Here is a 15010-nt window from a genome sequence, read left to right on the forward strand (position 1 = left end):
AATAGTTGATAAAAAAGAATTTAAATAAGGGCATTCGTTTTTATTTTTATTATATTATATCTATGCTAATATGAATTATAAGTTTGAATTTTTATATTACTATGAAACAGTGGCGTAATTAGGAATTTTCTTCTTTTTTTTTGCGTCGTGGGGTGGGGGGGGGGATTACATTTTTTTGAATAGAAAACTATGAACTGAATATTTTTTTTTTATAATTTTAAATAATTTTGTGTATTGTCATGAATTGTAAAAATGTATTAATTATTAAATTTGAAATGAAAAATCTTATTCAATAAATTTTGGTTTCAGAACTATAGTTAAGTAATAAGTAAGTAATAAGTTAAAATGTTAAAATGACTTTTAAAAAATCAGTCTATCTGAATTTGATATCGAAAACACCGGTTCAATTTAAAATTTGAAAATTATTTGAAAATATTTGAATACAACTTGCAAAAAAATCGATTTATTCCAATATAATCCGGCTGAGAAATTCTATGTCCATTTATGAACACACGGTATATGTATAGTTAATGATCTAAATCAATACATTTTGTAAAATGGACTTGTCTTGTTATTGCACCGACTCTTTCAACAGTCATCAGGGCTTCATGAAGTGTCGGTATGGCCGCCGCAGACATGATTCGCGATCAGCGTCAGGCCCCAGCCGCCCAGTAAATGTTTCATGGGCCCCTGGTACCGATAGTCACCCGGTGTTGCTGTTCTCCCGTATCGTCTCACCGGTTAATGTTATCAGCAACAATAACAACAAGCGACATGTTTTGTGATTATAGCTTATCAAAATAATAAATAATATATACGACGATCACAGTTGAATAACTTGAATAGTTGAAAATGTTCGAGTAGAATTATTGAAATTCGGTTTTGAATAATTATTATTAATTTATATCCGTTTCCGACGAAACTCGGCCAGTGTCCGCCATTATGGCGACGTCGGACAACCAAAATGAGACCCAGTCCAGACTCTATTTCCTTAACGAACAGTTACAGAAAATGGTCAAAGAGTTACCCAGGTAAATTGGTAGCGATCGTGGTACTGCGGTTTGGCTGTTTTTCAGCAACACTGAACGTACGTTCTCGTTTCAGGAAGTACCAGCAGCGCATACCCAATGAACTTCTATGTGAACTCACCGAATGTCTGTTGGACAAAACGCTGTATTCGATTGTGAAAGAACTGACTGATATTCAGCATGTTACCGAGAAACAAATGTTTCAAAAACGGTTAGAAATGATCAACAAACATTCGGGTAAGTATGTGATCGCATTGTCAGAGGCGTACAATACTGCGAACACCTCTACATTTGGTCACGACCAATCACATAATTTTTATTGCATTTTTTTAAATGTAAAGCCTATTGAGCAACAATTCTGTTTAAGTTGGCATTCAAAAACTATTGAAGTCGGATTTGGCTGAACCAGGCAAGACCGAGACAAGACTGAAACTTCAAGCAGAACACAGAAGGAACTTGCGAGAATTCGATAAGAAAATAGTGTCAGAACTTGACGAAAAGGTACTCATACTAGTTAAGACAGTTACTATTTCACAAGTGCATATAATGTATATATTTTTTACAATCTTAGTAAATAATTTCATGTTTTTATTTTGGAAATAAGAATTTTTATATGCTGCCATACTAGCGAAAAAAAATTACTATCAACACGGTATAAAATTTTAACTTCTTTAGTTTGATTAAAAATAAAAAATAAAATAGTATTAATTTATTGGTTACACTGCAAATGTTGTTAATTTTATTTGTTTAAACCGTTTTAAAAACATATGTTTTTTTTATATATATATTTAAATATTTTGTTGATTAATTTAGATGCTGAAAGGTCCAACAAGGTCCAATTTTATTTGTTTCATTTGTTCTAATGTTCTTAATTGTTTATAGTAATATAAATTTATGATGCATATTTTTCAATTATTTGTGCATATAATTCTGGCCTCTACTTATAACAAATTATTAAATTAATACTAATTGGTATTTAATATATAATACATGTTTTAATTTTGTATTTTCAAGTAAAGCGAATTTCCCATCTATTGCTAATACTATGTACACGTGAAATAGAATATATTATTGTTGTATTGCATTTTGAGTAATTGAAATATTATTTATTGACAGCGACGAGAACAACAGAATACATTGCACATGGCTGGTGTACCAGGATTTGATATCACAGATGATGCTAGCCGTATTCAAGTACAGATACGTTTATGTGATTTCATCATAAGACTGAGTCAAATTGATAAAAAACCAGAAGAAGTTTAAAAAAAAAACAATGTTGTACAGGAAAAATTGTAATTTAACTAAAAAGAAAAAATATTGACCAAGTTATTAAAATAATTCCACCTATGTATAATATATCCAAATTATAATAAATTAATAATTTAGTAAAAAAAAAAAAAAATGATAAATAATAATTAAAATTGAATAAAAAGAAATAAGTAAAAATATCATATTTCAAATTAACTTGAAAAGTGATTTATGACAAATTAAATGTGTTTCATGTATACAATACATGTGCGCAAGAGTAATCAGTCCAATGATAAAAATATAAAACATTGAATAAATGTATTTAAGTAAGTTTATCCTGTCAAAAAAAAAAAACTGTTAAGGAATGAATAAATGTTTTTGTTCAAGTTATCATTTCAAAATATGTAAAAATTGATATAAAAGAACGGATATCAAGAAAACATTCTTACTAAGAACAAAAACAAGTTACCGAGAAAAAAATAATAAAAATATTAAATTTGACATGTTATTCTTGTAATAGCAAAAATACAGCTGAATCTGAAGACGTTGCCTGAACTATTGTTTTCTGTTCTATTTTGTTGGCTGCATCAATATCCGTTGGTATATAATAAATAACATCAGTGTAATCCTTTTCTTCAAAACCAATACCCCAAGCCATCAATTTATCTGAAAAAAATTAATCATGAGACATAAGCTCTGAGAACAAAATAATTTGTTTGATTAAGATTAATTGATTATTCTTACTATTTTCAGTAACAACAAAACTGTTATCCGAACCACACGTTGCGAGTTTAATTTGTGGCAATGATGATAACACTTTGGGAACTTTTTGGTTTTCTGCTATATCCATTCCCAAACGGCCATCTTTATAATCGCCCAATACATACACGGCACCTATACAATGATAATGAACAATAAAATATTTATAATAAAAATTTACCATAATTATTTAGAAAATAAGTCGAGGTAGAACAGTAGAACACATACTATTTAGGTAACATATACATAGTAAAGCAGGTATTAGTATAAGTCATCCCTAAAAATGTGTACATTAAATAAGGAATGTTTATTATTATTAGTCTTGTTAAATGTTTTATTAAAAAAAAAATAACTTGAGTTCTAATAATAGTTTTAAATTGTATATAAATGTAATCATTGATTATAATTTATAATCAATGATGTAATATTTTTCTTTTTTTAAAAAGCAATTGGAAGGTTAGCTTATGTATAACCTCCATGGATATAATATGCCAGTGACTCAACTATTGTCACTGTACCTGTTTTAGTCAAAGGTTAACCTGACCCAACCTACCGTTTTCTGCTAAAATGAATTTATACATATATTATTTTGTATATTTTCTAAGAACCCTAAATTTAAACCCATCAAATCATAACAGTTACACAACTTGCCTCAACACTTATAGTCTACATCGTATTAAGTAATATTATAATTATATATTTTATTTTGTGGACTGTAAGAGCAGACATTATTTTTTAAAGAGTATATACACAAAGCCACAAAATAACACTTTTTAGAAGAAAAAGATTAACAAAATATGAAGGTACTATCAATTTTGATCGTTTTAAATAAATATGTTTTTATTTTTTAAGCATAATGAAAAATGATGAAAATATTTTTAATACATTTTTTTTAAAGTAATGGTGTTACTACTTATATTAGGGTTTATATTTTATCAGACTCAAACAAGTCAGTGCACACCTTAAATGAGCGTATTACTTATATTCATAAGTTAGCTTTATTGCGGAATAGAAATTAGTACCAATTATGAATATAAATTATTTATATGGTAGACAAACCTTGTTCATCTAGTAAAGTAACATGCTGTGTTCCAGCTGATATGGACTTAATTTTGAGACGACTTAAAGATTCTGACATTTTTGGAAAGTACACACATTTATCATCATTTTCAACACCCAATTGGCCATGAGCATTCAGACCAAAAGAGTAAATCGAAGAGTCTGATAAACGTAAAAATGTAGTATCATAATTAGCCCAGATATCATCAACTTTTTTACGTAAATTTAACAGTTGAGGATTCAACAGAAGCTCTGTAATAATAATAATAAAAAAAATATATAAAAATTAAATATATAGAATGGAATATTGTTTCTTTTCTTCTTTATAATACTCACGTTTTCCAACACGTGAATCTCTATTGGAATGCCTTTGGCATATTCTACCAAGTTGTCCCTCATCTCCACATCCCATAGTATAAACTTTGTTTTTAGACAACATGACTAGATGATTTATACCAGACGCAATTTTTTTCACATGGCTCATGATTAATTTAGGCGTCAATTGTTTTTCTCCATTCGGATGAAATCCCATATCTCCATTTTTGTCCTACAATCCATTATATTAAATTAATAAATATTCTGTTATGAACCATATTTAACTTACTCTAAATGTGCCCCAACTATATACATTGCCATTACTAAGGAGTATTGCAGAATGAGAACCGCCAGCAGATATACTATATATTTCTGCACCTTCTTCTTCAGGAATCTGTACAACTCCAGGTCTAGTTTCACTGTCTTCAACTGAAGTATCTCGACCCAATGCACCTTCATCATTACAACCCCATGACATGAGCTTTAATGAAAAATAATTTGATTAGTTAAACTACAAGAGACACCACTAAATAACAGTTATATACTTTTCCATCTTCAGTGACACCCAAAACATGCATACTTCCAGCAGCAATAAGTTTGAATTTGTAATTCTTCAATTCAGTAAGATTTGTAAGCTGTTCGCGATCAGGGCCTAAACCAAATAATCCGGCTATCACTATATCTCGTCCTTTGATCATCATAATACCAGGTGTTTCAATTCGGTTATCAATGGCTAGAAAAAAAAATACATAGTTAGGCTATACAAAAGTCATTAAGTTTATAAATTTAGTTTACCAATTTTATCTGATATTTTTTCAGTCTTTTTTCTCTTGACTTCAGTTGCTTGTTCTTCAAGCGATTTTCTTTTCGATCCTATTTAATTAAATACATGGATAAAAAATTTAATAACTTAAACATTAAAAACTTATACTAACTTTTAGAACTTGTAGACTGTTGTTCGTTTTCAGATTCTTGTTTACGTTTAGTTCGAGCAGTACCATTTGTTGAAATAGATTTTTTAGGATTAGCGTCTAACATACAAACATTGTATTATAATATAATATCTATTAACATTTATAATCATTAATAAAATTACTTACTTGTAGATTGTTTTTCATCTCCGTTTGATTGATTATTTCGTTTTGATTTTGTTGTAACTGGTTTTTCATCAGAAACTTCAACTTCAGCATTCTTTTTTTGGCCTTTGCCTTTTTTTATTTTAACTACTTGCTTACTATAAACAAAGAATTCAAGGAATGTTAAAAAAAAATTAAAACTTACTTAAATATTACTCACCCATTGGTTTTTGCTATAACATCTGGTTCTGCAAGTTCTTCTATACTAGTTACACCATTTACTTCTATTGGTTCACTACAACAATTTTAAAATCACATTACGACAAACTAATATTATTTATATTTTAGTAACAATATAAGTAATCAACATTTCTATATAATAATTGTCTGTATTATAATATTTTATTAGAATCATCTAAGTAAAAATAAAATAAAATATTTTACTAAATTAACATATAATTAGATAAATTAACTATATAGACACATAGAGAAAATATAATACGTTCCAATACATTACTGTCTTTTAAAAATAAAAATAAACAAGTAGGCTCCGAAAAATTATTTATACTTTTAAGAAAACTATAATTTAAAATATAATTAAATTAACTTCAATAATCTGTACAAAATAATTATAATTATACTTATACATACTCTTTTAATTCAGTTGCATTATTTGGAACATCCGCCTGTTCAGCAGTGGTTTTTGTTGTGTTTTTAGCTAGTGCTTTAGTTGGTCCCTTTTTTTTACCAGCCATTCTAACAGGAAAAAATCAAAATTACACAACAATAAGTTTCTAGAAGTATTATTAAATAAAAACAAAATAGGTGGGTATACAATTTTTTTATTTTGAGTTACAGATAATTTTTTTTGGTAAAAGCTATTTGTTTATATGTTTTATATACATATCCAACTGTAAAGAAATATAGTACCTCACTTTTAAAATTGGATGTAAAATACTTTTTATGATATGAACTTATGACAAATGTGTTATGAGTATTTCTCAATCTGCAAAATCATAATTTTATATATTATATTTTGGGTTCAAAATGATTATTTATTCAATTATAATAAGTACCTATGCTAATTATAGCATGAAAAAATCTTTAAAAAAAATGGAACAACTCTTTTTTAAAATCACTAGCTTAAGAATAATGATAAAATCCATCCATTCTTAGAAAAACAAATTTGATACTTTTCTTAGCTAAATATACAAACAAAAGATTCAAATATCAAGAGGTACCTATTAGATATAAATACCTAATTTTTCAAATACAAATTAATTATTAATAAGATGAGTATTACAATTGGATAGTGTTCTTTAAGTTTATAGCTTGGTTTATAATTTCAAAAAACTTTATACATAACGAGTATGAAGATAATCGAGATTATATCACATCTCATTACAAATTATATAATTTGATTAATGTAAAATATTAATTATAAACAAACATCACTTAACAGTTAGCAAAAAAAAAAAAATTAAAAGGTACTATATATGAATCTTGGTCAATTGATGGTCGTCAGCATATAGGAATAAGCATATCAACATAGTATGAAAAATATTGTATTCAATTTTTGAGTATTTGGTATTGAAAATTAAATATTTAGTGTTCATTTAGTGTATGACCTACAGAACGAAAATCAAGTTTTATATATGACCCACCTGAATCATTGAGTTTAATACGTGATCTACCAAAACAAGATCTTTATGTGGTGTCATTGTTAAATATCTATTATGTACATGTGCTTGAGTATCTTAGTAATTTTATTATATGTAAAATAATTGCATTTTTTATTGTTCTTAATATACAAAATAATTCAAAACTTAGTTTGAACCAATTACTATAAATTATCACAAGATTTACTCATTACAACTATTTATAATCTGACAGGTCGTTCAAATGCAACCATTCTTGACTGATTTAATTTATATAGAAACATCTAATGCTAAAAATATAAATACAATTTTGATTATAAGAATATATTTTTAATTTTGAATTTAACATTTCATATAAATATATTTAATTTTAACTACACAAGTTTTAATAACACATGTTGTGTGTAGTATTTCTTAAATAAAAAATTCTTAGTAAATTTGTTTGCATTTTATTAGTAAGATTTAAGTATGAAAAGGTGAGGAATAAAAAATGTTTTTAAAATTCAAATCACATAATTAGAATCAGAATTCAGTACGTTGGAATGAAAAATAAGTCTCTTTAATACAAATAATAAAATAAATAATAAAATTTTGAATTCTTTTAAGTGTTATTTTTTAGATGCAATTGACGGAATACCAGGTAGATCAGAATATATAATAGTGCCTCTGTTTAAACAAGTTTCCCAAAAACATTATGGAAATGAAAACGATCGAGACCAAGTATTATCGTTCAACAGTAAGAGCCCGTTTAACAGACATTATTAATTGACTGGTCAGGATAACAACAGAACTAGGGGATATCATTTTAAATGCATATTATGGTTTTGACTTCTGGAAAAGAAGTCACACACCAGTCCCCCCCCCCAGTTTTATGCAAACTTATTGGCGAACGCCGGTTAATGAGCATGTTCCCGCTCCCGAGTTTTGCCGCCAAAACTCAACAATACAATATTGATACTCACATATGGATTGACGGTGTGTTCTGTCGACGGGGTTAAAAAACGCGATTGATTTACGCTGATTACGTGCAAATTAAGATGCGGGTCCGGAACGATCGGAACTCGAAAGGCAGGTAGCAAATGAGAGGACCGTAGCTAGGTAAGATTAAATTTTTTATATCAACCTTGCGTGTTGTTAAAAAAACGATGCACACGACGTCAAAATTATCAGCGCCAGAACCGGAGTAGTGTTTAATTATTTACGCGTATCACCGTCGCGGGAAAACGAAAACGAAAAAATAATAATAAAAAAATAATAACAGTAATAGCAATAATAATAGTTAATAACTAATTGAAAGAGGACGCGCGGTGTAAATGTGCGGACCGTTGTCCGTTTAAAATGATTTCAGCGGATCGAGTGTGGTCGACAGTAAAAGTGAGGTATGATTCGGGTTTCGGAAATTGTCTTTTTATTCGTGCGCAATCTCGGCGGCCGACCATAGACGAACACCCGTTGCACCTCCGCTCCGCAACCGCACCGGTATTTTTCAGGTGGGGATTTCGTAACGGAAAACCGTGGACTGTCGCGATGTAACAGCTGTTCCCGCGGAGTCTTATCAACATATCAACGTCGTGGCGGTTTATGGAATAAGCTAAGGATTTACATATTATCAATATCCACGGAGTTATCAGTTCCGTACGAAGAGTAAATAGTGCCCTGGTCACGTGTATTCGAGACAGACCGGAATATTGAGACGTCAACCAAATTTCATTTTACACCGTCTCACGAATACCTTTTGTTGGTTTCATTGACGGTTTACACTGTTGTGACGATGGACGAAGCTTCTGACATAAGTTCGCTGACCAAGATCAGGGTACACGGCCTCAAACGCAAAGCGTCATCCACCGTCAGACTTAAACAGAAGAAGTTCAAATCGGATGATACGTGTAGTGAACTTTCGATGACCACAGCTGAGGCCTTCGGTATCAAAAAAGTCACTGACGATTTTGACTTGGACGATTATCAACCCTCTATCGGCTCTACCGTCAAGCCCGTCGAGGCAAGTGTTCAAATTTATATTCATTAATTTTGTTTTCTAATCAGGATCTGTAAGTAGTAGACCAGATTAGGTTTATGGACGGTGTTCCAGCTACTTAATGGATCGTGTCTATAAAAAATCAAACCTAACCTAACCTGGTTATCGTTTCTAATAAAGAAGTTTGATCATTTACCATAAATAAACTTGAAAAATGAATACATGGGTAAAATGTGTGTATTAAGCAACCGTTATTGGTTCATAATATATAATCTTTAGTTGAGATATCTCAACAGATATTGTTTGATTACCTATATTGAACATTTATTTTTCTGAATCCTTATTAGGTATAAAAAATGAAAAATAATGTAAATAAGTAGAAATTATGGTAGAATATAAACAATTCTGTATTTAAGTGTACCTAAGACCTACTTTAAGTTTTTGGGTTTAAAAAATGTTAAGTTTTTGAAACATTGATTAGCATGATTATTATATTATATAATTTATAAAACTAATCTAAGTATAATAAATACTATAATAATAAATATATTTCATATTTTTGTAAAACATTTTTTAGGATTATTATTCTTGGTACTTTTAAAGATTTCAACAGAAAAACTACTCATTTGAATTTTGAGTTGGACACATATGATTTGTCAAACTATCTACTAAATAATTTACAATAAAATAGGAGAAGGTTCTCATTTTAAAAATAGAAGTTTTATCACCACAAAATTCTTCTTATATAGTTGATAAATCTTAAAAATTTTTAAATATGATAAGTAGGAAATTTAAAAATTCCACGAATAAGAATTGATTTTTAAAGAAAAAAAATTAGGATGCGCATGCTTGGTAAATCACCTTACATAAAATCTTAGTATTTACTATATTAAATATAGTCGACTTAAAAGCATACTTAAATGTTAAATGTCCTAAGATCATGATTTGATCAAATAGGTACCTCGAACCTGCATCATTATAAGTATAAATGTGGACAAGTATCTTAAACAAAAATATTGTTAATAATAAGTACTTATATTTAAACTTTCATTCTAAAAGTTTAAAACTATTTGATATTAATATATTATAATAATGTATTAATTACTAATAAATTGCAATAATATTATTTTTAATTATCTAACTTATTCTTTTTTTTACAGTTTATAAGATTAGATACATCTCAACTGAATAGAGATAATGGAGTTTTGTTTTCTGAAAATCTAACAGATTATGAAGTTTGGACATTACAATGTCCTGATGATGTAAGTGAACATTAAACATTTTACATTCTTAGACCTATTTTGTATCTTAATTTTAAAATCAAAATGTTTAAACCAATTTAAGAAAAAACTTTTTATTTATACTATTTTTTTTTTCATTTATTAGAAATAATTAAAACCATAAATTATGTCTTGTACATAGACACATAGTTAATAAATAATATTAACTGTATAGTCAATGGGTACTAAACCCTAAAACTCCTTTCTTATCTTAAACTCTAGGTTTATAATTCTCAATAATTATCTAATTAGATCCATGCAATGGCCAAGCACTGATTGAGTAAAAATAATTATTCAATTAATTACAATTTAAAACTAAGTGGATTTCAATAATTTAAATTTTAATAATGAATATTAATATTTTATCTTATTTATAAATGAATAAGTTTTAATAATAAAAAAAAAAAATCATATGTACTGCAATAATGCAAATATAATTTGTTTTTAGTATTTATAAGCTAATAACTAATGTTAGTTTTATGTTATAGATAGATATCAACAATCTACTTTCACAGTCAATCAGTTTTGAAAATGTTAAAAAATTGGAAATTAAAAACACAATGTCAGATAAAGTTGATTTGATTCCTTACAGAAGTGAAGAAGGAACAAATATTACTATTGTAACTCCTAGTGAAAGTACTAGCAATTTATCCTTGAGTAAGTAAAATATTTATGTGAAGAAATTGATTTAATAATAATTATTAATTGTACCATTTTTTTTTTTACTATTATTATAGTTTAAATTATAATTGCATGCTAAACATCTGATTAAACAATTAAATTCATTTTATTTTTCAGATGTGGTTCCTTTAGCTGGGACATTAATTATGTGTAATCGAGTTAAGAATGACAAATTAAGTAACAATACCTTGCTCCCAGTTGATACTATAGAAGATGCAACGAGAAGAAGATCAGAATTAATGTCAAAAATTACTAAAAGGCTATCAAATAAATTTGATTTTAATTCAATTGACAATAATAGTGTAAAACAAGAGATTAAGATAGAAAAAGAAACACCTAAAAAAGTAAAAAAGAAAAAAAAATTGATAATTGAATAATACATAAGGTTTATTGAATTAATTACATTTTCAATTTCAAAGAATTAAATAATTAAATATTCTCATGTTGTATAAATAATAAATAACTTTTATTATTTTTTTCCATGAGTATTTTAATAACATTTGTTTTCTTTGCTAGACAAAATTTATTAATTTAAAATTTAAATATATATACATGATATATAAATGAGTTAATTTTTATATTTTAAATCCTTTATCTGTAGTTAATTATAATTATGGGAATAGAATTAATATTGGTATAAATCTTTAAACTTTATAATCTCTTATTTGAGAAAAAAAAAATTCTTAAATTTTTTTAAAACAATTATCAACTAAGTGTTATATATTAATATATTATTTAATTGTAAACCTACTACTTATTTCACCATTTATTCTCAACCATGAGTTTCTATTTTTATTTTTTATTTTTTGACTGAAGTATAGAAATATTTTCATTATTTAATTTAATTACTATGCTTTTTTATGATAATATTTTTGAATATATAATTATTGGATTATATTTAAGAATAAAAATAGGAGTGGACTAGACACAAAATATACTTCATACAAGTTATATTAATAGAATTATAAGGAAATAATTTAAATATCTGGACTTATACAGAATTTTTTATTTGTTGCTATTAATCGGAATATTAAAATTTTATTCATATAATATATTCCTTCTTTTGGTAATTCTATTACTAGTGAAAAAAATACTTTATAACTTGTAAGACATAATTCATTGACCAATAACTTGTATTGTATATTATGTTAGAACATTATTTATAATTGACATCAGTGCCGTTTTCTGACTTACGGCATTAGATGTTAATGTGTAATTGATTAAGAAACCCCCCCTTTATGGAAAACAAATTATTATCAAATATCAACATATTATTAAAATTATTTGTTTTACATACTTTTAAATTTTCAAAAATAAATATATCAATAAATATTTACATTTATATTTTTATTCATAAATTATAAAAATTATATGTAGTATAAAATTTTTTGTTTTCAATGAATATAATCTATTCTAAACTGATTTTTTTCTTGAATTTAAATTCTACTCTTCTCTCTTAGTAAATTTGTTTATAATATCTTCATAAAACTTATTTCTGTTTGCTCTTAATTTGAAAACTTATTCTTTTTCGATAGATATTATACTTAAGTTGTTCATTCTTTCTTGTGTTGGAGTTGAACAACAATATGTATGGATTATTTTTAAGATGAAAATGATTTCTCCATTGAAGCAATTGTTGTTGGTATAGTAGATATTAATTATACAAATTTTATACTTTGCAAAATCCACTATTTAAGTTCATTTCAGAAAAATGATTCATAATTTCAATAGGAATTTTATCGACTGATTCATTTAAGGTGTACAGTGTACCATACAGTTCATACATGGAAGTTAATTTTGTAGTTTACTATAGTTGAAAAAATCGCCATAAATGTCTTGTAAATTTTTAAGTCAATTAGATAGAAAATTATCTTTTTTGCAAAACATTTAATTTTTGTAGAAATAAGTATATTAACATATCGCAATGTTTCATACAATTTTTGATTACAAAATAAAATATTAAAATTTTTCAATTATAAAATATTGAACAATACGTCAGGAAAAATAAGAAGATTAGATAATATTTGTATGATAAAAATGTTTTTATTTTCTTGAAGAAAGTTTGCAAATCCTTTCGCTAATAAAAGTATAGCTAGTATATTTATGATACATCTGACATATAAATAAGTATAAATTACAGATTTTCATTAAGAGGACAATATAGGTAGCATGTGTTGTATCTGTCTTACACACTTATAACATAGCAAATTTTCATTCACCAGTTTCAATAGTGTGCTGTTAGTTTTGATATTAGAGAGTGAATTGACCTATTTTAAAATTTAAAGGTATGATTATTATCTAAGACCCCACGTGCCTTTCATTGATATTATTAGGTTAAAGTAAGTTCTGATCTTTTTTGATAGTGCACATTTACTTATTAAATTATCATAGACATAGGAACTACTTTTTTATATTACTATTTTTTTTCATTATCCCTCCATTAAAAAATACTGTGCACAAGCCATACCCAATATATCTAATTCAATTTTCATTAAGTATTATGCTATTATTATAATAAAATAGGTATGTATTTTTGGTATTGTTGATTCATCTCTTTACCTATTGACTATTTCATCCAGTTATAATATATAAGTTTGTAATATTGGTGTTAGTAATGAATATGTATTCCTGTTTGATTATATTGGACCCAGGGTGGAGTATAAGGCCCCCCTCCTCGTCGATGAATTACAGAAGTTTTTTAAAATAGTCATTTTTTTTATCTTTACATATGTATATGATTTTAAAAACTAAATAAATACCTATTTGCGTAATAGTCAGAAAGTAGGTGTTGAAATTTTATTCGTGAATTTCATATAAATGTAATACATAATTTATAATTAATTTACTGAAAATATAAATAATGTGCTCCCTCTTCTCTTAAAAAAATTCTGGATCAACTAACTTAACCGGCTCTATAGTATTATTTTTTGTTTAAATTGAATACTTTCAACTTTTTATTTTTTATTTCTTGTGAATTGTAGCCATTCGATCATAACACGACTAGAAATTTATATTATTCTTGTTAATGTAGGTATTCAATTGATTAATGCTATTATATTGAGTTTATTAATAACAATTATTAATTATTTACATACCTAATCAGTAATAATATGTATTGACGATTAATAATCAAGTTCACGTTAAGCTTTTATTAAATTGAAAAATAAATTTTTAAGAAAAAAATGGACCTATTGGAATCGATGTTTAAAATAATAATATTTTTGTGTTTCTTCTACTAAAAATGTAAAATAAAAATATAATTAGTGCGATATTATATTTGTCCTGAAAATCAAAAATCCTTTTCACTTATAAAATCATGCGAATTGGTATAATTTTATATTCTATAATACATAAGTATAATGTATTAACATTAATTATTTTAAAAAGTGTAAATATATACTCGTTATGTTTAAAGACAAATTTCGTGACATTTTGCCAACATCGTTTCACATAACCATATAAGTAATTTTTAACACTAGAAATCAAATTATTTTTAATCTATAGGTTACCTAGCTAATAATAAATTGACATGAATACGTAGGTATACTATGGCTACTTATGAGTTATGATACATACTACTTATTAATCTATTATTGAAAAGCATAACTGAATATATTTTTTATTTTCTTACAAAAAAATGCCTTTTATGCATAGGCAGAGCTTGATAAATTTAGTTAAGGGGAAGCAGCAGGCTTAATTCCCAGATTGCTCAATAAAAATAATTATTAATAACTTCCTATTTAGTTAGAAATAATCTTGTTTGTGTACCGTAAAAAAAAAATAAAAAAAATAAATTTTAAAAATAAAAATCAGCCAGTGTTCAGCGTGTGGCAACTAATTATACTTCAATACAAATATGAACAAATAAACTAAAATGTATTCATGTATTGTATGGTATTGCAATATTACTACAAATACAAAAATAAATACT

The 15010-nt window shown here is 26.5% G+C and overlaps 3 protein-coding genes across 4 annotated transcripts; 2 read left to right on the forward strand and 1 right to left on the reverse strand.

The window, feature by feature from the left end:
• Positions 1 to 823: 823 nt before the first annotated feature.
• Positions 824 to 2383, forward strand: LOC113548942 (gonadal protein gdl). The gene is made up of 4 exons (XM_026950052.1): positions 824 to 1031; positions 1105 to 1265; positions 1396 to 1529; positions 2145 to 2383. Exons 1-4 carry the CDS (start codon positions 943 to 945, stop codon positions 2289 to 2291), a joined length of 531 nt encoding a protein of 176 aa, XP_026805853.1. The 5' UTR covers positions 824 to 942; the 3' UTR covers positions 2292 to 2383.
• Positions 2308 to 8496, reverse strand: LOC113548941 (regulator of chromosome condensation). Of its 2 annotated transcripts, XM_026950050.1 has the most exons (13): positions 8106 to 8496; positions 6416 to 6491; positions 6137 to 6241; positions 5706 to 5780; positions 5510 to 5643; positions 5345 to 5440; positions 5205 to 5282; positions 4955 to 5142; positions 4699 to 4890; positions 4431 to 4641; positions 4095 to 4346; positions 3021 to 3170; positions 2782 to 2942 (listed from the first exon to the last, which is right to left on the reverse strand). In XM_026950050.1, exons 3-13 carry the CDS (start codon positions 6238 to 6240, stop codon positions 2782 to 2784), a joined length of 1641 nt encoding a protein of 546 aa, XP_026805851.1. In that variant the 5' UTR covers position 6241; positions 6416 to 6491; positions 8106 to 8496. The 2 variants fall into 2 exon arrangements, with proteins under 2 accessions (XP_026805852.1, XP_026805851.1); XM_026950051.1 differs by lacking the exon at positions 6416 to 6491 and having other exon boundaries at positions 2308 to 2942; positions 8106 to 8495.
• Positions 8497 to 8693: 197 nt separating this feature from the next.
• Positions 8694 to 12801, forward strand: LOC113558563. The gene is made up of 5 exons (XM_026964086.1): positions 8694 to 9142; positions 10279 to 10380; positions 10887 to 11055; positions 11197 to 11448; positions 12686 to 12801. The coding sequence occupies exons 1-5, from the start codon at positions 8915 to 8917 to the stop codon at positions 12799 to 12801; spliced, it is 867 nt and encodes a 288-aa protein (XP_026819887.1). The 5' UTR covers positions 8694 to 8914.
• The last annotated feature ends 2209 nt before the right edge of the window (positions 12802 to 15010 follow it).

This window comes from Rhopalosiphum maidis, chromosome 1 (assembly GCF_003676215.2).
Source record: "Rhopalosiphum maidis isolate BTI-1 chromosome 1, ASM367621v3, whole genome shotgun sequence".
Taxonomy (NCBI): Eukaryota; Metazoa; Arthropoda; class Insecta; order Hemiptera; family Aphididae; genus Rhopalosiphum; species Rhopalosiphum maidis.